This window comes from Vulpes vulpes, chromosome 2 (genome assembly GCF_048418805.1).
Source record: "Vulpes vulpes isolate BD-2025 chromosome 2, VulVul3, whole genome shotgun sequence".
Taxonomy (NCBI): Eukaryota; Metazoa; Chordata; class Mammalia; order Carnivora; family Canidae; genus Vulpes; species Vulpes vulpes.
In genome coordinates this window covers 106,086,273-106,107,141 of record NC_132781.1, presented here as the reverse complement: position 1 = coordinate 106,107,141, position 20,869 = coordinate 106,086,273, and the positions used below count along the sequence as shown (strand labels likewise).

Sequence of the window (20,869 nt, the reverse complement as noted above, 5' to 3'; positions counted from 1 at the left end):
GTTCAGGGATGGAATCCTAGGTCACAGCTTTTTCTTAAAGGAGGTAGATGAAAGGAGGGACCCAGAAGGGGTGGAGAAAGAGCCGCTCTAGCAGGAGACAAGCCAGGAGACGCTACTGGCATGGGAGCTGGGACTGCATGTCACGGAGATGGACGTGCTGCTGTCAAAGGAGAGCGGACTGGGAAATGAGCACGGCCTTTGGCAAAAGAGGTTACTGTTGAGCAGTGGAGATGGGACGGACAGCAGAGGGTTGCGGGGTGAGTTTGGAGGAGAGCAAGTGGAGAGACTGAGTGCAGACAGCAGCTTTTCTGGCAGTGGGATGGAAGAAATGAACAGCTTGAGGGAGCTCTGGAGCCCAGAGTAGGGGGCTGCTATCACAGGTTATGTCTCGAGGAGAAGCCTCGAGATCTGCAGAAGAGACAGAGAGGGAGCCACAGGCTGGGGCATGCTGACTACAGCACTCCAGACTGTGATGGGCCAGGGCTAGGGGGTGCCTTTAACCCTTTCGACCTCCCTCCATGCATCTGATTCCCTGTGGTACAAGCAAGCTGGGCCCAGCTGGGTGTCAGGCTCACTCCTGAGCACCTGGCTCTAATCTGCCAAGTAGTCCTTCTTCTGGAGGCGAGGAAGTGAACATTTCAAGACGAAATGGGCTCGGGCACTCAAGTCTACCTCATTCATTTCAAAACACAAGACAGAAGTAAAAACCCCGTGATCTGGAAAGACAAGCGCTCACACAGATCATCATTTTGCTGGCCTCCTCTAAGGTCTTCTGGGACTCTGCAGGCCTTCCACACAGGGACGAGGGAGCCGGTGTGGCCGGGGTGGCTGGCACAGCCTGCTGCTGGTATCTGAGTGTCGGGCAAAAGTTGTATCTTGAATAGAGTGACTCACAGGTCTAGTCATTTATTAGTCCTTAAAAAAAAAAAATCATGGGGAAGAAAATCAGGGACTCAATATCTGAGTAATGATAGTCAACTCTTATTTAGTTAAACAAGCCCAAACAGCAGGCAATAAATGACTTATTCAAGATGCCATCTGCGCAAAACTAAAGATCATATGAACATAAAACGATAAAAGCGTGTAAGCTTTACAGTTTATAACAGCCGTGCTCCATTTAAAAAGAAAGTCTAAAAAGGTAGCTCAATATTGAGTACAGCCTAGAACCAAGACACTATGAAGACACTATATTTCTGTTGCTCCCTGAAATAGTTTTCTATTGGGCCAAAAATACATGGAGCATGAGTAGAGGTGGGCTACAGGCAGATTGCAGAAACCCAAACCAAAAGTCACTAAGAGCTATGCAGGGTTTTTATCATGTACCTAGGAAGTACATAATAAATGAATATTTTAATTATATGAATTAAGTACCCAAGTGGGAATTCTTAACTCGAAAAAGACGTGCAATCCCTCCCAAGTCATTTGGGTTCCACCCCAACAGTTGAATATACTAAATTAGTTTCCTCTCTTGAAGCTAGGCTTTAGATAAGGTGAGAATAAATCTTCTAGGTAGCTTTCTGAAACTGCAAAGTTAAAAATCTAAGGAAAAAGTAGCCAGATTCAATGGGTCTGCCTCTGTGTCTAAACATTAGGACAGGATATGCAGTGAACAGCCTCACTAGCTCGTGTGGTCCAGTGACCAGGAACATGGTAAGAGTTCCAGCATCTTGGTGGCCATACCAGACCCACTGACCCAGAATCTGCATTTAACAAGACCAGTGAGTGATTCATATCTGCTTTGAAGTTTGGGAAGCAGTGGTTAGAAGAGCAAGATCATTTGGCGCTCTGTATTGTCACCCCATACCCAAAGGGGACATGGTGACCAAGCAAGTAGCTCAGAAAGTTATCAAGTACAACTTTCATTAATATATTTCACTTTATAATGTTTTCCAGTTTTATTTAAACTTTGCTTTAAGCAACAGAGTTGTTTTCCTTTTCTTTGTCCATTACCCTTCATTTTTTTCTTTTTTTTTTTTAAAGATTTTATTTATTTATTCATTAGAGACAGAGAGAGAAAGAGGCAGAGAGAGAAGCAGGCTTCATGCAGGGAGCCCAATGTGGAACTTGATCCCGGGACTCCAGGATCATGCCCTGAACTGGAAGGCAGACACTCAACCACTGAGCCACCCGGGCGTCCCAGACCCTTCATTTTTCAAAGTAGTTTGGCTTCATGATATGATCTAAAGTAATGTTAACTTGAAATTATGTACAGTAATAGGTTAGAAGGAAAAGGAAAATATTTCTCAAGTTCAAATTTAGGTATGATTATATAATTTTTTTCTTTTCTCTTCTCTTTGGTGACAACTGCAACTGGCTTAGCAGACCAGTGTTTCACAGTCAGCTAAGGAGTCACTCAGAGCATTACCTAGAATAATGATACCTAATTAGAACCACAGAGAAGGAGCCAGGGCTGCTGCAGTATAGAGCATAGAACAAGCACACAGTCCACGCCAAAGGGGGTTTTGCAACAGGCCTAAGTACAAATGGCAGTCCCACTAACTAACTGAAGAGTTCACTGTATCCACTAAGTTGAAAACTGGAAGGGGGTGGGGATCATGAGTCTATTTTATATTGCCTGACAAATAACAGGACAGATTTAATAAATATCCATGAATGAGAGAGTGAATAAATGAATAGCACTTAAACCATCAGTTCTCCCTATCACACTCTGACCCTTCCATTTCAATTCCTGCAAAAGCAAGAGAATTCAATGAATCTCTCTCAATAGTTCCTGACTGCCAAGAAGCCTCTCCCCACACTGAGATGCCTTTACCAGGGCTTCCATGAGGGCCACGAGGGGTCATCTCTGGGCACTAGATCACTCCCACCTCATCACTACAATAATTATCATCAGCTTTCTTATCTCGCACATTTTTACTACCTGGAAAGATAAACAGGGCACAGTCAATAACCCCAGATAAACTAAGGAAAGTCTGAGTATAAGTAGTGATTTTCAATACTTTCCAGTCCAGTCTCTTCTGCTGCTGAAGTTGACTTTAAAGAGGCTAAGCTTTCCATACCCTTCTGGCTGCTGTAGTGTGGATACTTTTTATTAACTCCACCAAAAGAGAAGGACCAGACTGAAGAAAGGAATTCAGTAACAAAGACAACTAACTATGTCCTCAATAAATTCCTTGAGATTAGCAGAGGCCAGAGCTGAGGCAAGCGATGCTGGGAAAACCAGACCCTTTGATGCTGGAATATCTGGTTAAAGATTAACCAATCTACCAGGATCAATGGGAAAAGGGGATGTGTGATAATTTGGGCGAGGAAGATAGATGAGACATAGCAACTGGTTCACAGCCTTAGAATAATAACCCACTACTCATTATTGTCCCTGCAGTAAGTATGAGATGTGAGCTTATTAGCAAGCTCAGCCACTCCACTGATTATTTGGCAGGGAGGGGGGAGGACATGGACTCTTTTTCAAATGATTTATAACCTACAAAAAAAGCTACAATTCACATGAATGGTGGTATGGCCCTAGGACTGCATTCCTCCCCTTCTCCACATGATTCTTAGCCTTCAAGCCCTAGCTCCCAAGCCACCTCCCTGTCTACCCAGGTAGTTAAACCCTCCTCTGAACCTCTATGTGCTTTGCTTTTACCTATAGTGCTTTTGTTTATCTGTGCTTCTCCCATAGGAGCTTGAGTTCCTGAAAAGCAGGGGTTGGGTCTTAATTACTTCTGGATCCCCAGAGCTTGGAGCAAGAAGAAGTGACTTATAATGCCTACTTTGAATAGAAACATGTGAGCTATGCTTGGTGGGTAGCATGACTGCTGCCCAGGAAGTGGGTGGCTCAAACTGTCCAGAGATCATGACTGAAACAGTGAGGGTGAGTATCTAAAGCAACCAAGAGACATACTCTAAGAGGAGAGGGGAGGAGCATGTATGTAGGACTACCATCTCCATGCTGTACCACAAGCCACACACCCCCACCACGTAGAAAAAGGAATAATCTCTTTCCTAAATACCTCTCAGGATTATGAGGAATAAAACAATAATAAACTTGAAAGCACTTGAAAATCTATCATTTAAGAAATTAATATTATCAAAATTTCAGTGGTGAAAGGTAAGGAAAGCTGAGACTTTATTGTGTGCATGGATGCGTGGATAGGTAGGTGGATGGATGAGTGGCTGGAGGGTGGATGGGTAGATGGATGGATGGATGGGTTGCTGGAGGGAGGATGAGTAGATGAGTAGATGGATGGATGAATAGTAGGTCATTAGTCATGAAAAGAGCTAAAAGGAAAAGAAGTACCCAATTTCAAATCTTGCTAGGCCATTGTCTCATGTAAATGTCTCCTTAAGGATTCTGAATTTAGAAATGGAAAGATATGAGTAGGGAATAGTCCCACCTAATTAGCAAAATGTTATCTAATTAGTGCGCATAAAATATATCCCCGGTCCGAAAGCTAGTAACTCTTCTCCTGTTTACTTAGCATTTATGTAGTATTTTAACATGTATTGATTTAGAAGGCCTATGTTTAATATTTAATGCAACATCTAATAGATTTCCATCAAGCCACTGAAAGAAACATCATTATAAGCCAAGATTTTATTTTTACATTTGAAAAGGCAGATGAGGTTCAAGATGGTAAAACAAAACAAGACAAAACTATTTCAAACAGTAGTGGGGAAAGTGCACAACAGGAACCTTTTATCATTTTTATCTTTAACTAAAAACCTAAGTTACAGCATAAGAATCAAAACACAAGGTGTGCATTAAAAGCCATTTTAACAGTTTGTGCTGCCAAGAGGTGAGTGAGCTAAATAAATAAAAGGATCACTTTCTAAGTTCAGTTTCACTAGGCAGTCTCTAAGTTTATGGTAAAGGGAAAAAATGTACCCACAAAACTGTGCACGGAGTATATGCCCTATGCACCAAGTGAAATAGTTTAGGAAGGAGAGACTTAATTTTGCGGCAGCCAAACTGGTAACATTTGGACAAGCTGTGGACTGAGAGGGCTCCACACATAGAGCCTAGAGAGCAAAGCTGCATTTTAAAAGGGCTCCCTGTGCTCCAGCAGATGGGCTGTAAACTTGACCAGACTGCAGACACTGTGTCCTCCACCCTCACCAGTTGAATGCATTAACTTTTCTATTCCTTTCCCATATGCTTTATCACACATTCAAAAACATGCACAGCAGATGATAGGTAACAAAGGAAGAGATCAACCAGCCGAGCAAAAATGGAAAAATCTTGTTCTAAAGGAGACCTCTAAAAGCCACTTACCTCCAACCTCCCATTAGAAGGGGATATTTTAATAATCAAATGACATTAAACACAAGCAACTTCTTTTGTGCCATCCTTAGGAAGCAGCTACTGCTCTTCTGTATTGGGATATTTGCCATAATAGCCTTGCATTTATCTAATGCTATCTGCTTTCCTAACTTGGAATAACCACAGATTTCCTTAATATAAAAAAAACAGACACAATAATAGAAGGGCTAGCAGTTTCCAGAGAATGATTTTCTATCACGTTAAACACCGAATAATTGTAGGGCTCTGAGGTTCCACATTCAGAAATCAGATGGAACAAATGAATCTCATGAGCACAGAAGCAAGAAAATATTCTAAGTTCGGCAAACAAAATTTCTCCTCTTATGAAATCTTTATTTTAATTTAAACAACAGAAGGGTGATTTATGCCACTAATTCTATCTGGGTAGAAATCCAAAGAAACCAGACAAAGGGCTTGGGGAAAGTACCCCCACTAACAGGGCAACAGTATATACAGCAGGGACACTGCTGCAGGTGTCACTGTTCCTGGCATGGATACAGTTTCTAAAAGGCAGGTCTGAAATAGAATAAAAGTTAGGAGAGGCCACATGGGAGGAGGAAATAGAACTGAAAAATAGAGGACCTGATTTAAACACCACTTCTTCCCTAATCCCAGACACAGATCTCTGGAACAGCCCAGTCCCACAGAATCTGCACGTGGACATGGCAAGAGCATTTGGAATGTCAAATGTATATTTGTGTATAGGTTAATGGCACAAGCAAAAGAAATAAGGAAACAACCATATCTTGTCTAGATTTCTAATGGATATACCCAATTGTTAAGGGAGGGTTTTTTTAATCACAAGGAATTTCATTTTTCTCCAGTAGATCTCTTGGTATGCCCAACTCGGATTCAAAGTTTCTGACTTCTGTGAATCGATGTTAGAGCTTTATTATTTTAACTTTTTAAAAGAGGCTATTAGAATACTTTGAGGAATTGACTCAATATACACTCTTGACTCAAAAGGATTAATGAAGGGTCCTGAGTAATTTCTAGAAGCTGCCTGGTTATGAAGAGATCCTGGCACTTGTTTGAGTGTATTGATTCTTACACTGTGCAACTGGCATACACCTGGAGGACTCCCTTAAAGAGAACAAACATCACCAACAGTGACACCTGGCTCAGTTGGTTAAGCATCCGACTCTTGATTTTGCCTCAGGTCATCTCTGCACTTGTTCTGAGTCTTGAGTCTGCTTCTCCTGCTCCCTCTGCCCCTCTCCCTGTATGTGTGGATTCTCTCTTCCATAAGTGAATGAATGAATGAATGAATGAATGAATGAAATCTTCCCAAAAAAGAGAACAAGCATTGAAACAGTCCTATCTAATCTCAAGTCATATATAACCTATATAACCTCACAGTATGCAAATGTTACATTCTGGATGGGTTACATTTATTTTTTCTTATTCCCTCTCTACCCTGACACACACACTTACTCATGCACACGGATGCACATGCATGTACCATGGCTTATCTGGCAGGTATGTGATAAAGTAGTTCTTTTTTTTTAAGATTTTATTTATTTATTCATGAGACACACACACATACACACACACACACAGAGAGAGAGAGAGAGAGAGAGAGAGAGAGAGAGGCAGAGACACAGGCAGAGGGAGAAGTAGACTCCATGCAGGGAGCCCGATGCGGGACTCGATCCCGGGACTCCAGGATAACGCCCTGGGCCAAAGGCAGACGCTCAACCACTGAAGCCACCCAGGCCTCCCATGATAAAGTAGTTCTACATGATCAGATGGGATATTCAGTAAGGAGATAATTTGGTTATGTGATAAATTTTGATAAATTATCACAAAAAATCTGCATAGAAACATGGTTAAAAATAAACATAATGCTGAAACCTCAACTTTGATTTCTAAAAGTACTCTAACATTCTTCAAAAACTAAAGCCAATTATAGCTGGAAAATGAAATGTATACAATGGATTGTAAACCTGCCCACGAAAATGGTTAAAATTAAACAAACAACACCAAATGATGGTGTGCAAGGGGAGCAACAGAAATTCTCACAGGTTTTTGGTGGGAGTATAGAAAGATACAACCAATTTGGAAAAAGGTGTGGCAGTGTCTTGTAAAGTTATGTTTTAGCTTTGAAACTAAACATTCGCCTACCCTATAACCCAGCAATTCTTTTTTTTTGCAAGAGCAACAAAAACATGTCCAAAGAACAACTGTATAAAAATGTTCATAGAAACTATATTTACAATGCCCCAAAACTGGAAATAACTTGTATATCTATTAATAGGAGAATGGATATACTGTAGGATATTCACCCAGTGGAATACTATTCAGCAATGTATTGATACAAGCAACAGATGGATGTATCTCAAAAAAAAAAAAAAAAGTTATGGCAAACAAAGAAGCCAGTGTACATACTGTATGATTCCACTTAGTTCTACGATAGGCAAGAAAGTATCCATAGTGGAAAAAATCTGAACAGTGGTTGCCCCTAAGGCATAGAGGCAGAGATTTATTGGAGGTGGCATGAAGGAACTCTCTGAAATGATGGTAATATTCTGTATCATGATGGGATTTGCACAGGTATAAGCATATGTCAACACAAGATCGGTATATTTCCTTATATGTAAATTTTCCTTTGGGAGAAAAATCTAATGTTAAATACTAATTAATGACACGAATGCTGCTGTATTTGGAGGAAAGGGCACTGATATTTGAAACGTACTTTAAAATGCATCAAAAAATAAGATGGATTAATCAACGGACTGATAGGTAATAAAACAAGTACAGTAAAATGGTAATTGTAGAATCTAAGTGGTGAGTATGAGTAAAATTCTTTCCATTTTTTTTTGTATGGCTAAACATTTTCATGAAATAAACTAGAAAAAATCTGTTATACTTCCATAATAGCATCATTTAAAAATGTATTTTCAGGATCATTGTGTAAGCAAAAAGGAACGAAGAAAGTTTTTTTTTCAAAGAGTGAAAAAGATTAAACTTGTGCAAGTAAATTCAAATGCCAAATAAATACTGGTATTTCACACTTACTTCAGAGTGAATGAATAAAGCCCTCACTTGATGCCATAAGAACAAGGGCCTCTCATTATGCTCTATGGATCCAAATATACCTGAACAACTGTTTTACAAATAACCACATCCTTCCACCTCCATCTCTCCAGTTGTTAGGCCCTAACAAGTTTCTCTTGTTATATAAACTGTCTGCCAAATACTAACGGGCCTGAACACAAGCCAGAAGATTCCCCCAAGCTCAGCTGGGTGTAACACCAAATCCCACCCTGCTCGACAGGACCTCCCTCAAAAACTCAGGAGTTACTTGTATGAGATCCTTATCACTTCTACACATCTGGACCCCACACAACACGAAGCACAGAGCTTGGCTCTTAGGAGCTGCTCAGTAAATAACCGTTCAAGGTTGGTTTCCATGGTTCAAAGGCAAACAGGGACCACACAAGGGAGTAGATTCGTCTTTCTTTGTAAAAACGACCAGGCCCATGAAGAACCCTTTATTTGTATTGGAAAAATACAATAGGATCAAAATTGTGTGAAATTATGATCTAATCCTCCAAATCTTATGATGGCAGCACAATCTGAAGATACAGACAGTCGGCTGAGTGTCACAGAGTGGACTCCGCCACTTACTGTGGGACTTTGGGCCAACGGTTTAATTTTGCATCTTACTATCTCACTTTTCTATAAAATGAGGTTGATATTTACACTTCACGGGAGTGATGTGAAGACTAAAGAAGATAATCCACCGAGGATGTACCCTCACGTCTGGCAGATAATAAGCACCCAGTGCATGTTAGCTATTCATTATTAGTATTTTTCACATCTCTGTGAATGAAGCAGAGCGTGCCTGCCACGATCACACTGATTTAACATTTAATATAATACAGGTATGATAAATATATACCATTTGCTGAATTCAGTAAATCACAGTTACAGAAATAAATTTCATTTTCAGGTTCTCAGCATCAAAATGCAAAAACTAGGGACTACATTAAGCATCATGGTTGGTATCCCATAAGCTGTCCTAGGATCTCCTTGTACACGAGTCTGTCTGACTTAGAAGGTCTCAGGGCAGCAAAGGATGGAGAAGTTACTTGTCCAGAGCCCTTTCTGGAACTTGCCAAGAGAAGATGTTCTGCTATCTACCTTCCCATTTTCGTCGACCTCTACGGCAGGGAAACCTGCCTTCCTATCCTCTGTGGCCATTGTCCCATCATCCACATTACGGCTGTGGCAGGCAGAAGGAGGCCCCAGAGGAAGTCTACACCCGTACCCCTGGAACTTGTGAATATGTTATGTTAAATGGCAAAAGGACTGCAGAGGTGATCAAGGTTACAGACTTTATGATAGAGAAATTTTCCTGGATTATCTGGAGGGCTCAATCTAATCACATGAGCCCCTTTTATTTATTTATTTAATTATTTTTTTATATGAGCCCCTTTTAAGAGCAGAGAAGTCTCTGGCTGTGGTTGGAAAGATGAAGCAGAAGGAGAAGCCTGAGAGAGGTGAGGTATGAAAAGGTCTCTGGGTGCTACTGCTGGCTTAGCCATGGAAGGGGCAGGTGACAGACTGCAGGTGGACTTAAGGAGCAAAGAAAGGCTCCAGCCTGACAGCTGGCAAAGAAAGAGGAACCCTGCCCTGAAATCTATCTGCAAGGGACTGAATTTGGACTAGAATTTGAATCAGTTTGGAGCCAAATTCTTCCCCAGAGCTTCCAAAATGGACTGGGGTGCAAAGGACACACACCACCACTACACCCAGGAACTACCAGGGTAAAGAGGAGGAGCGAGCACCTCATCCACTGAGGCTATGCTACCGATTATTGTTTTAAAATCAGAATCTTGGGGTGCCTGGATGGCTTAATCAGTGAAGTGTCTGCCTTCAGCTCAGGTCATGATCCTGAGGTCCTGGGATCGAGCCCAGCAAGGGGCTCCCTGCTCAGTAGGGAGTTTGCTTCTCCCTCTCCCTCTATCTGCTGCTCTCCCTGCTTATGCTCTTTTTTTCCCTGTCAAATAGATAAATGAAATCTTTTTAAAAGTTATATCAGAGGGGTCCCTGGATAGCTTAGTCAATTGAGTGTCTGACTCTTGATTTCAGATCAGGTCATGATCTTGGGGTCATGAGTTTGAGCCCTGCATCTGGCTCTGTGCTGAATGTGGAGCCTACTTGGGATTTTCTCTCTTCCTCTGCCCCTCCCTGCTTGTGCACACTTTCTCTCTTTAAAAATAAAGTAAAACAAAAATCTTCACAAAAATTTTACATTAGAAAGCTTTCCCTCAATACAAATTCAGTAATTCTTCCATTCAAATTCTGAGCTCAAAAAAAGTACAGTGAAGCAAAGGAAATACTCATCTGACTTGGAAATAATTAACTTTTCTCATTAAACTCACATTTCCTTGTCCCTATGAGGTGCAGTTAAAGCAAAACAAATAAAATGATAAAATCATCTTTTATAAACTCAACACTCACTTCAAAGGTATCTTTCGCTATGGCAGTTTTCCCTGTACCACTTGCTCCTTCCCACAAATCCAAAAGACCTTGTCAGTGTTCACATTTGAGTATGTGTTTATGTGTTTTACATAAAATGAAGGGTTCAAAATAGTTGAACATATTAGATCTATATTTAATCATCTTATCTCCCGATTCAACTTATTCCCCTTCTCTTTTCTCCCAGCCCCTGAGGTCTGAATCCTATACCCTTGCTTGAAGTCAATGTCCAGAGAACCCATCAGCTGCTATTCTGGGACCTGTCCAAATGTCATGGAACTTCCCTGTCTCAGCTACACTGAACCTCTTTGTTCCCAGTGAGATCGAAACTGCAGGAGGTCAAGCGGTTTTTGCTCTTGCTGTGTTGCCCCACAGGTGCATGGTCCAGGTGTTTCACTCCACTCTCCCTCTGCACCAGGGCCCAGGGCCGAGAGCGGGTGGGGTCATCTGCCTAAGACAGGCACAGATATTATAGGTGGTGTGCTGAGCCCGAGACAGCACCTGGGAGGCCAGTCCAATTTTGGGGGGAAAGATTCATCTTTTCATCATATAAAGGCATTGGGAGGCCTACAGTGACATTTGATCACAAGGTTCTTTTACCTCATTTAGTTACCAAGAGATATGTTTTAATAAAAATTAGGCCAAAATTTAAAAGCAACCAACATCTCTGGGGTACCTGGATGGCTCAGGTGGTTAAGAGTCTGACTCTATCTTCTTTTTTTAAAGATTTATTTGAGAGAGAGGGAGAGAGAGAGCACGCGCTCATGCATGTGCAAGTGGAGAGAGGGGCAGACAGGGAGGGAAAGGAAGAGGGAAAGAATTCAAAGCAGATTCCCTGGCTTGGATCTCACAACCCTGAGATCAAGTCCCAAGTTAGGCTCGGCACTAAGTATGGAGCCTGAATGAGATTCTCTCTCCCTCACCCTCTGCCCATCCCCTGCTCACTCATGTGTACGAGTGCTCTCTAAATAAATAAACAAACAAACAGGTAGGAGTTGGGGGGTTTCCATATTCTCCCTGTAGGTATGGCTAATCCCAACTCTAGAAGGTTGGATGCACTCTGTTTACAAACAAATCATAGCCTCCTGAGTTCATCTGGAAAAAAAAGTCATTTGGTAATAGTGATGGGGGAGGTCCTTAATGCACTCCCCAAGGATTCTCTCAACATGGCTCCCATTTGGCAGGATTTTGTTAAAAAGATGCAAAAATTCCATGCACTTCTCCAAATGTTATCTTCAGCAGTTCTGGTGCCCCAGAATGGTCCATTGCCACTGTACCATTACCCTATCTGGGTGCCCATTTCTTTTTGTAGTTCTTGGGAGTCAGTATCTGTATCAGTTTCCTATTGCTACCATAACAAATTACCACAACTCAGTGGCTTAAAACAACATAATTTTACTGTCTTACAGTTCTATAGGTTGGAAGCCCAAACAGTATCGGCTGGGCTACAATGAAGATTGCCAGCAAGATAGCATTTCTTCTGGCCATTGTGGGGGAGAATCCATTTCCTTGTCTTTTCCAGTTTCCAGAGGCTGCCTGTATTGCACGGCACATGGTGCTTCATCCATCCTCACAGCCAGCAGTAAAAATATCTTGTCTCTCTGACACTGACCCTCTGCTTCTATGGTCACATCTCCATCTCTATGATCTCCCCACCTCGCTCTTGTTAGAATCCTTGTGATTATATTGGGCCTACCTGGAAAATCCAGGATAATCTTCCCATCAGAAGATCCTTAACGAGCTCTACAGTGTCTCTTGCCATGTAACTAATATATCCACAGGTTCCAGGGTTTAGGACGTGGACATCTCTAGGGATCATTCTTCTGCCTTCCAAAGGGTCCGTGTAATGAGAAAGTGCCATGAACTCAGGTCACCTTAATTCTCTTGGCCTGAGTTTGACCTCAAGGTTCCTTCTGTACTTCATAAATGCATCTATCTTGATCTAAAGATATCTACATACATAAAAATAAATAAATAAAAAATAATGATATCTACATAAATGTGCCATATAAATACGCCTGTAATGCTACTGACTGTGTGGACTACAAGGTGGATAAGTGATCTTAGGAGATACCCAGATTTTGAGTCTGGTTAATAGACAACTTTGGGTATGCTAGGTTGCATGTTGAAAGATGAGGAGTTGGGGGCAGACTCGGTGCACTGCAAGGGAGAGGTTTAGTAGCATGTTGGAAAAAAAGAAATAGAGCTAAGACATCATGTCAAGGCAAGAAAGAGAAAAAATGCAATCATCCACATAAAAGGACTTCATTACTAGAATCTGTGTGGATTAATAAATTCTGTAAAGAGTAACTGAAAGAAAAAAAAAAAAAGAGCAAAAGTTTGCAGCCTGACTTGAATCCAGGAGGAAGAGGAGCTGGCGAAGAAATCATTTCAAATGGAGGCTTGACCAGAGGAAGGGAGAATCACCCCAAACATGCTGACATAACTGCTTTTAGGGAACTTATTATGAAGTCTTTCTAAAGTTGTGAATTGCCTCAAATTTTGCCTATTTGCAAGTTTGACTTTACGAAAACAATAGCTTTTTTAATGTAGGGCATAGTATTGGGTCACACTGTAGAATTTCTTTAAAAACAATTATTTCATACAATTAACTGGGCTACTTACAGGGCTAAAGCTTAATTTTAAAAATCCATTTCTGGGTGCCTACTTGGAGGAGTGAGCAACTCCTGAGCTCAGGGTTGTGGGTTCAAGCTCCACACTGGGTGTAGAAATTAAGAAAAATAAAGAAACTTAAAAAAAAAAAAAACATTTAAAATACACTAAGTTCCATGTTTGGTGGAAATGAATGATTTATCCAGGGCTGAGGTCTTTAAAAAGTCCTTAAATTAAATTCAGTGAAATCAAATGAAAGTGACTTATTCACAATTATTTCTTTGTAACTTTATCAAACTGTAATAGCATTATTCGGGTACGTGATAATTTCCATTAGACAGGTTGCACAAAAAAGTACAGGAGGTATTCTTCCATTTAGATTTCTGAGAAATTTTTATACAGTTTTTCTTTCAATAGTATTATACATACCTATGTTTCGTCTAACTTATTTCCATGTGACTTCTTAGTGTGTAGTATTCATTAAATTATTAAATGCATATTTCCCAACTACAATAAAAATGTGCAGTTAGATTTACAGAGGTATCAGTAATTTTTTTTAGAATGAAGAGTTAACTAAAACTTAACAGGTACTTTCACTTGCAAGCTCAGTTTAGAAATCTATACAGTATTTTCCCTTTTTTGGTTAGAGTGTTAAGCAAATAAGCTGTAAGTTACAAAATGTTATAGGAAAAGTACAAACAGGATACAAAAATAACTCATAAAGTCATTTCCACGCCTTTGCCAGAAATCACCTAGATTTTTCTGTTGCTTTTGCAAAGTTCCCACACCTGGTGTGCAATAAAGCCCAGTGGCCTCTGCAAGTCCAAGTACTATACTATAGTTTCCCAGGATGCGAGCCCATGAATTTTATTTAGATGTTATGTTCTTAACATAATAGCAGCATAAGTCATGTTTGCCGGATGATCCTCCTGATGTCTTACATTGCTTCGTGGTCTTTCTTGGTGTTCTAATAACTGAAATTTGAATTTGGCAAAGAATAGACCTCTCAGAGAGAAGAAAGACAGCCAACCATTCACCTCAAATGTTATGACAGATTGTAGCTTTTCTGAGATGAACATAAAGTTAGCACATCATTGCAAAATACCTTACTATTAGATACTGAGCAGCAAACTAAAGATCATACAATTTAAGTCTGAGCATGAAGTCCTTAACCTAGCTCTGACCTTTCTTTTTGGCAAGCAAAAACAGTGCTGGGCTTCGAAACTACGTCTCTATGGAGTGCATCTGCACAGCTTACTGCGCTTCAAGGCGTGCTCCCTCTAGTAAGCCAGCCGCAATGCACAGTTGTCCAAGAGGTGAAAAAAATAAACAATAGCCAGTACTTCTGAATAAGCCTCTTTTTTTCCTCAGAAAAAAAGTAGATGCCATAAACACTATGGAGAAACTTAGATGAAAACAATAAAAGCATGCAATCATATTCTAGAGCTAGTTCAAATTCATGATTAGCAAAGCAAAACTTCACTTTGACAACTGTTGCCAATGAAATCCCTTTGCTGGGTCAAAGCAGCTACGGTGAGAAGAATCTGAAGCCAAACTTTAAATTCTATCTTGAATATATGGAGAACAAAGCAATGCCAAGAAATTTTGCAGATGTTCATTTCCTTAGATGAAGTAATAAAGACTCATTTAATAAAGAAGGTGTCATTTATTCCCACGGATGTTACTGCAACAGTATACAGTATATATCTGTGTGTTCCAGGTTTTTAAGATAGTTTTGCCCAAGCCATTTCTAAACTCTGTTGGTATATGAGGTATGTGTACAATACATGTTCAAAGTATGATTCAAGTAACCATTTCTACAATAAATGCAAAACTCTTATAAGTTAGGTTTTGGAGAAGGTAAACAGTGAAGTTTCCCTCTAAAAAAAATGCATCATGTTGCACTATAATTTATGTATTAGCGGTCTTCAATCCTTCACTCGTTCAGCCCTACCTAAACACCAACTATGCACAAAACAATCTACAACCTGCCGTGGAATCGCAGAGTGAAATCAGATGTAGCATTTTCATTCCTTGTGTATGTGATCTAGAAGAGAAGAGGTGAATTTAAAAACTACATTACAAGTTGGGTGTCAAGATGGCTTGAAGAAATCAGTTGGGGGAAGGGGACCTGCCAATGTCAAAGGAGCAACTGTCCGTTTTCTTAAAAATGGCCCTCACTGAAGGGCACTTGGGTGGCACAGTCAGTTAAGTGACTGACTCTTGGTTTCAGCTCAGGTCCTGATCCGGGTCATGGGATAGAGCCCCTCCTTGGGGTCTGTGACACCTGGCTTGGGCCGCTGTGCTCAGTGTATAGTCTGCCCTTCCCCCTAGCCCTGCGCATCCTCTCTCTCTAAAATAAATAAATCTTTTTTAAGAAAGAAAGAAAAAAAAAAGGTCCTAGTGCAAAAGGATAGTGAGACCATGACTTCTGGTGGAGCTCCTGGGCTCAACACTTTAATAAGCCATCCTACTCAATCAAGGCAGTAATCCTGGGGGAAAAACATTCCAAGACACTTGGTCTTCCACTCAAGCCATACCATGTACTAAGACACTCCAAAACATGGTATAAATATCCCCACTAGTTGGCTATTTCTCACGCACCTCATAGAAAATTCCATTTCTGAGAGTTTAGTTACCCAATCTGATTTTTAGCAGTAAGATTTCTGTAAAGTGCGGTCTTCAACCTAAACCTAGCAGGTTTTGTTCATGACTTTTTTTTTTCCCCAATGGAGGCCATGCCTTCCTCTATTGTATAAGGGCATGAACTTAATGTTTCTATATATTCATATTTCAAGTGCAAAACACTCAATCTGTTCTTTGGAATTAATGGCCTCGTTGAAACACAAATATCATATTCATTAAAATAGCTGATTCAAAGAGCAGTAGGGTATTAATGAAAGAGGCTACAATTCTACACCGATGATCTAATCTTCTAAACATTCATTTCCTACCGAAGAGACATATGGGTCTTTTCTGTACCTTGTCCATGCCCCCTTTTCCACAATATACATTACTAAATTTATACACAGTTCCTAACAGCCCTTCTCTATCACAGCTATAGAAAAAGCAACGCATGAAGGAGATGCCAGCAAATGATAACGGCAAGTGACGACGAGGAAAACCTTTAATTCAACATGTAGGTAACAAGCTAAACCCAGCCGTCTATGGGTAGAAGCCTCCTTGCCTGTCACAACATCACGGGTGGAAGTCCACCCAGGGCTCTCTGCTCCCAGGCGGTCTAGGCTCTGGATATTTCTAACACAGGGGGAAGACGTGAGCATGAAGAAAAGGGGGGAAGTCAGGGTCTGTGCAAGGCGATGGTGTGCTCCTCCTTCGTACCATCCACACGGCCGACCCTACAGGGCATGCAAGCATCCTTGGGGTGGGGGGGCGGAGGTCTACAGTGCTGCAGGGGAGCAGCCTCTGGGGAGCCCCGGGGGGCCGAGGGAGGCCGACTGCGATGTCCAGGGGGGATGCGGATGCTCGGCTGCCGCGGCCTCATTCACCCTTTTGCAAAGGCCGGCAGGCAGCGGAGGAGCACTCCGTTCCGTCCCCACACACGCGTGCAAAGGCAGCTCCTGGGTACCCCCCTCAAGAAATCCTTATTTTAAAAACAAAAGACAGGCTCGTGGCCATTCTCAGAGGCGGCCCCATGACACCCAGGTCTGGAAAGCAGATTTGCAGAGGCCAAAGATTAGACAAAAGGCATGAGCTGGCGACAGACAGACCCGGTGATGATTTTTTTTTTTAAAGTCCTCAAGGCCTCCCAGTTCTAATTCCGCCTCCCCCTTCTCGGGGACGACTCCTGGGGGCGCCCAGCAAATCCCTCGAGGCCTGGAGGGGACGTCGGACGGGGAGGGAGAGGAGACCCCGAAACTTTCCCAAACTGCGGCGGGCAGCGGCCGCGGACCTCGGGCTCCGGGGGGCACCCGGGAGGCGGCGGCCACCCCCCACCCCCCACCCCACCCCCCCAGCGCCGCCGCCAAACGGCCGCATTCGGCCCCCGCCCTGCCCGGTCTCCAGGACCGCGGCCCCGAGCGCGCAGCGGGCGGCGGCGGCGGCGACCCCGGGGCAGCCCCGTCGCCCCAGGGCGAGGGCGAGGGCGAGGGCGAGGGCGAGGGCGAGGGCGAGGGCGAGGACGGAGCCTCGCGCCCGGGTCGCGGCCGAAGGGCAAGGCCCCCCGGGGCGGCTGCAGGCGGGGCCGCGCGCTCCCCTCGGCCGCCGCCCCCGCGGGAGCCCCCGCGCCCCGCGCCCCGCGCCCCGCGCCCCCCGGCGGCGCCGCCCCCTCGGGAGCGCGGCGCGGGGGCTGCAGGCCGGCGGCCCCGCTGCGGCTCGGGCCGGGGCTGGGGCTGGGGCCGGGGCCGGGGCCCGGCGGCCGCGACACAATGCGGCCCGGGAGGCCCGCCGCCGCCGCCGAGGCCCGCGGCCGACACAAAGCCCCGCGGCCGCCGCCGCCGCCGCCGCCGCCACCGCGCACCCACCTTGGGCTCCGGCGCCGGGCTCCCGCGGCGCCTTGGTCCCCGCCGTCCAGACGCTGCAGCCCAGCAGGCAGAGCAGCAGCGCCGCCGACCCGCTCATCTCCGCGCCGCGGGCCCCGGGCGGCTCGGCTCGCCCACACCGGGACGGAGCGGCGCGTCAGGGGCGGCCGGGCGCCGCGCCTCCCTCCATGGCGCTGGCCCCGCGCGCGCCGGCCGCCGCCCGATTGGCCCGGCCCCGCCGCCGCCGCCGCCGCCGCCGCCGCCCCCGCCGCTCCCGCCTCCGCGCCCCGGCGGGCTTCCCCGGAGAGCCGCGGCCGCCGCTCCGCCGACGCCTTAACCCCTTCGTGCCTCCCGCCCCGCCCGCGGGCCGCGCCCGGGCCCCGCCGTGGTGCCACCTGGCGGCCGCCGGGCCGCGCCCACGAGCCCCCCGCCCCGCGCCCACGAGCCCGCGCCCACGAGCCCCCCGCCCCGCGCCCACGAGCCCCCCGCCCACCCCACCCACGAGCCCGCGCCCACGAGCCCCCCGCCCCGCGCCCACGAGCCCGCGCCCACGAGCCCCCCGCCCCGCGCCCACGAGCCCCCCGCCCACCCCACCCACGAGCCCGCGCCCACGAGCCCCCCGCCCCGCGCCCACCCCGCGCCCACGAGCCCGCGCCCACGAGCCCCCCGCCCCGCGCCCACGAGCCCCGCGCCCACCCCACCCCCCACCCCGCGCCCACGAGCCCCCCGCCCCGCGCCCACGAGCCCCGCGCCCACCCCACCCCCCACCCCGCGCCCACGAGCCCCCCGCCCCGCGCCCACGAGCCCGCGCCCACGAGCCCCCCGCCCCGCGCCCACGAGCCCCCCGCCCACCCCACCCCCACCCCGCGCCCACGAGACCTCGCCCCCGCCCCGCGCCCACCCCGCGCCCACGACCCCCCCCCGCCCCGCGCCCACGAGCCCCGCGCCCACCGCACCCCCTACCCCGCGCCCACGGCCCCTGCGGCGACGCCCCTCCGCTCGCCCGCGCGCCCTCGAGCCGGCCCTGTGGCCCCGGGGCCGCCCCCGCCCCACCCCACCCCACCCCCACCCCGCGCCCACGAGCCCCCCGCGGCGACGCCCCTCCGCTCCGCCCACGCGCCCCTCACCCCGCGCCCTGAGGCTTTGGACGAGGCTTTGGACGGAAGAAAAAAAAACACCTGCATTTCGGGGCTGAGGCCCTCGCACCTGTTAACAGAGCGGCCTCAGGACGCATTTGTGTCTGGGGCGTGGCCTGCCTCAGTTTCCTCGGCATAACGTCACCTGCGGCGACTCAGCTCCCCGAGATGGACAGACACCCGGTGTTGAGGGTCAGCGGAATCAGTCTCTGGCCCCTGTGAACTGTGGGAGCCCCCTGAGCCTCAGTGTGCACCGACGGACGGCTCCACGGGCGTTTGCTAGGCTGTTTCTAGGTCAGGGTGGGGAAGAAATGGACGTGTGTCCAGGGCCTAGATGATGACCCCCCACCTTTTGTCCTCGCAATATATGATCTAAGAGATCTGCGGTGTTGTCCCCATTTACAGATTAGAAAATAGAGGCTAAGGAAGGGTAAGAATCTGTCCAAAGCCCATACTGGTCAGTGGCAGAGCCAAGGCTGAAATAAAATAATCAGTCTGGCCCTCAGGTTAAAGCTCCTCGCAAGGGGATCCTTGGGTGGCTCAGCCGTTCAGGGCCTGCTTCGCCCAGGATGGGGTCCTGGGGACCCAGTATCGAGTCCTGCATCAGGCTCTCTGCATGGAGCCTGCTTCTCCCTCTGCCTCTTCCCCACCCGTGTCTCTCATGAATAAATTTAAAAAAAAATTTTTTTTTTCTTTAAAAAGCTCCTTGCAAGATCCTGGGTACACCCACCCCATCCCCACCCCAATTTCCCTGTTTCAGGTGGTGCCTATCTATATGCCTTCCTCCTTGCAGCCTTCCTGTTCTCCTGACTGCACTCCCAACCAGCACTGCAGTGACCTTCAGACCTCTGTGGGGCACCAGGCTCTAAGGAGATCCACACGAGTCTCGCTGTCTGCCCAGTGCTGCCTCCAGAACACCAGGCCAGAGGAGGGTTATTTCTGTAATTTTATTAATTGGGCATTAAGGCATGGCAGGCAGTGTACCAAAAAGAGAATGAAGGATGGCACTTGCCCAGTTGGCTTGTGATAGACAAATCATTGTGAGACACAATGAAAACGAGGAGGTGGAGAAGCCCACATGGGTTTTATTGTCACCCTCAGGACCAATGCTACAATTAGTGCAAATTGCACACCTGCACAGGGTGGCAGGTAGTCAGGAAGGCAGAAAGAAAACCTGCAATTAAGGATGGCCTGATCCCTCCTCCTTCTGACTCCCAGAGTCAAAGCCTTAGGGTTGTTCCAGGGTCCACCTCAGAGCCGGAGCAGGGAAGCGACTGGAATGACAGTTCAGCTCAGCCTTCAACTGCAGCTTAGTCACCAGCCTGCGGGAGCCCAGAGCCCAAGCCCATTAGATTGCTGGGTAGAGCATGGCTTCATGCAGCAGGGCAGTTCTGAAGCTGTCCGGTCACTGTCTTGGGTAGGGGGATCCTTCTAAGAGATGTAGCACCAAGCCCCGTCCTGGTTGAAACTTCCCACTTCAAGTATTTTGAGGATATGCCTTGACCAGCCTGAGCCAAAACTAAACAAACGAGGCACATTACCCAGGCAGATCACCTGGGACTTCTAAAAAAAATCACAGGAGCTGAAGTCTGATGAGGGAATGAAGGAAAGTATTATGGGGGGAGGAGAGGGGTTCCTCATATATGCCGCTCTCTCTTATAACAACTTACTTGGGTAGTATTAGGATTCCCAGATTATAGATGAACAAATTGAAGCTCAGTGACAAATAATTTGCTCAAAGTATCCAGCTCTGATGATAGCAAACTCAAATTCCCTATAGGAATGTTACCTCCAAGAATGAGTTTCATGCAAATGATTCAAATTACCTCCTGCTGTGTCCAAATGGGTTTTGTTTGGTTTTTTTTTAA

The 20,869-nt window shown here is 46.0% G+C and overlaps 1 protein-coding gene across 2 annotated transcripts in view; it reads right to left on the bottom strand.

Moving 5' to 3' along the window:
- Positions 1–18,106, bottom strand: part of FAM171A1 (family with sequence similarity 171 member A1) — a 129,376-nt gene extending 111,270 nt beyond the window's left edge. Inside the window, exon 1 of one of the 2 annotated variants that reach the window (XM_072749446.1) lies at positions 17,869–18,106. In XM_072749446.1, coding sequence (XP_072605547.1) covers positions 17,869–17,965 — 97 coding nt within the window. In that variant the 5' untranslated portion in view covers positions 17,966–18,106. The remainder of the gene's footprint in view (positions 1–17,868) is intronic. The other variant, XM_072749445.1, reaches the window with a different exon arrangement.
- Positions 18,107–20,869: the final 2,763 nt, after the last annotated feature.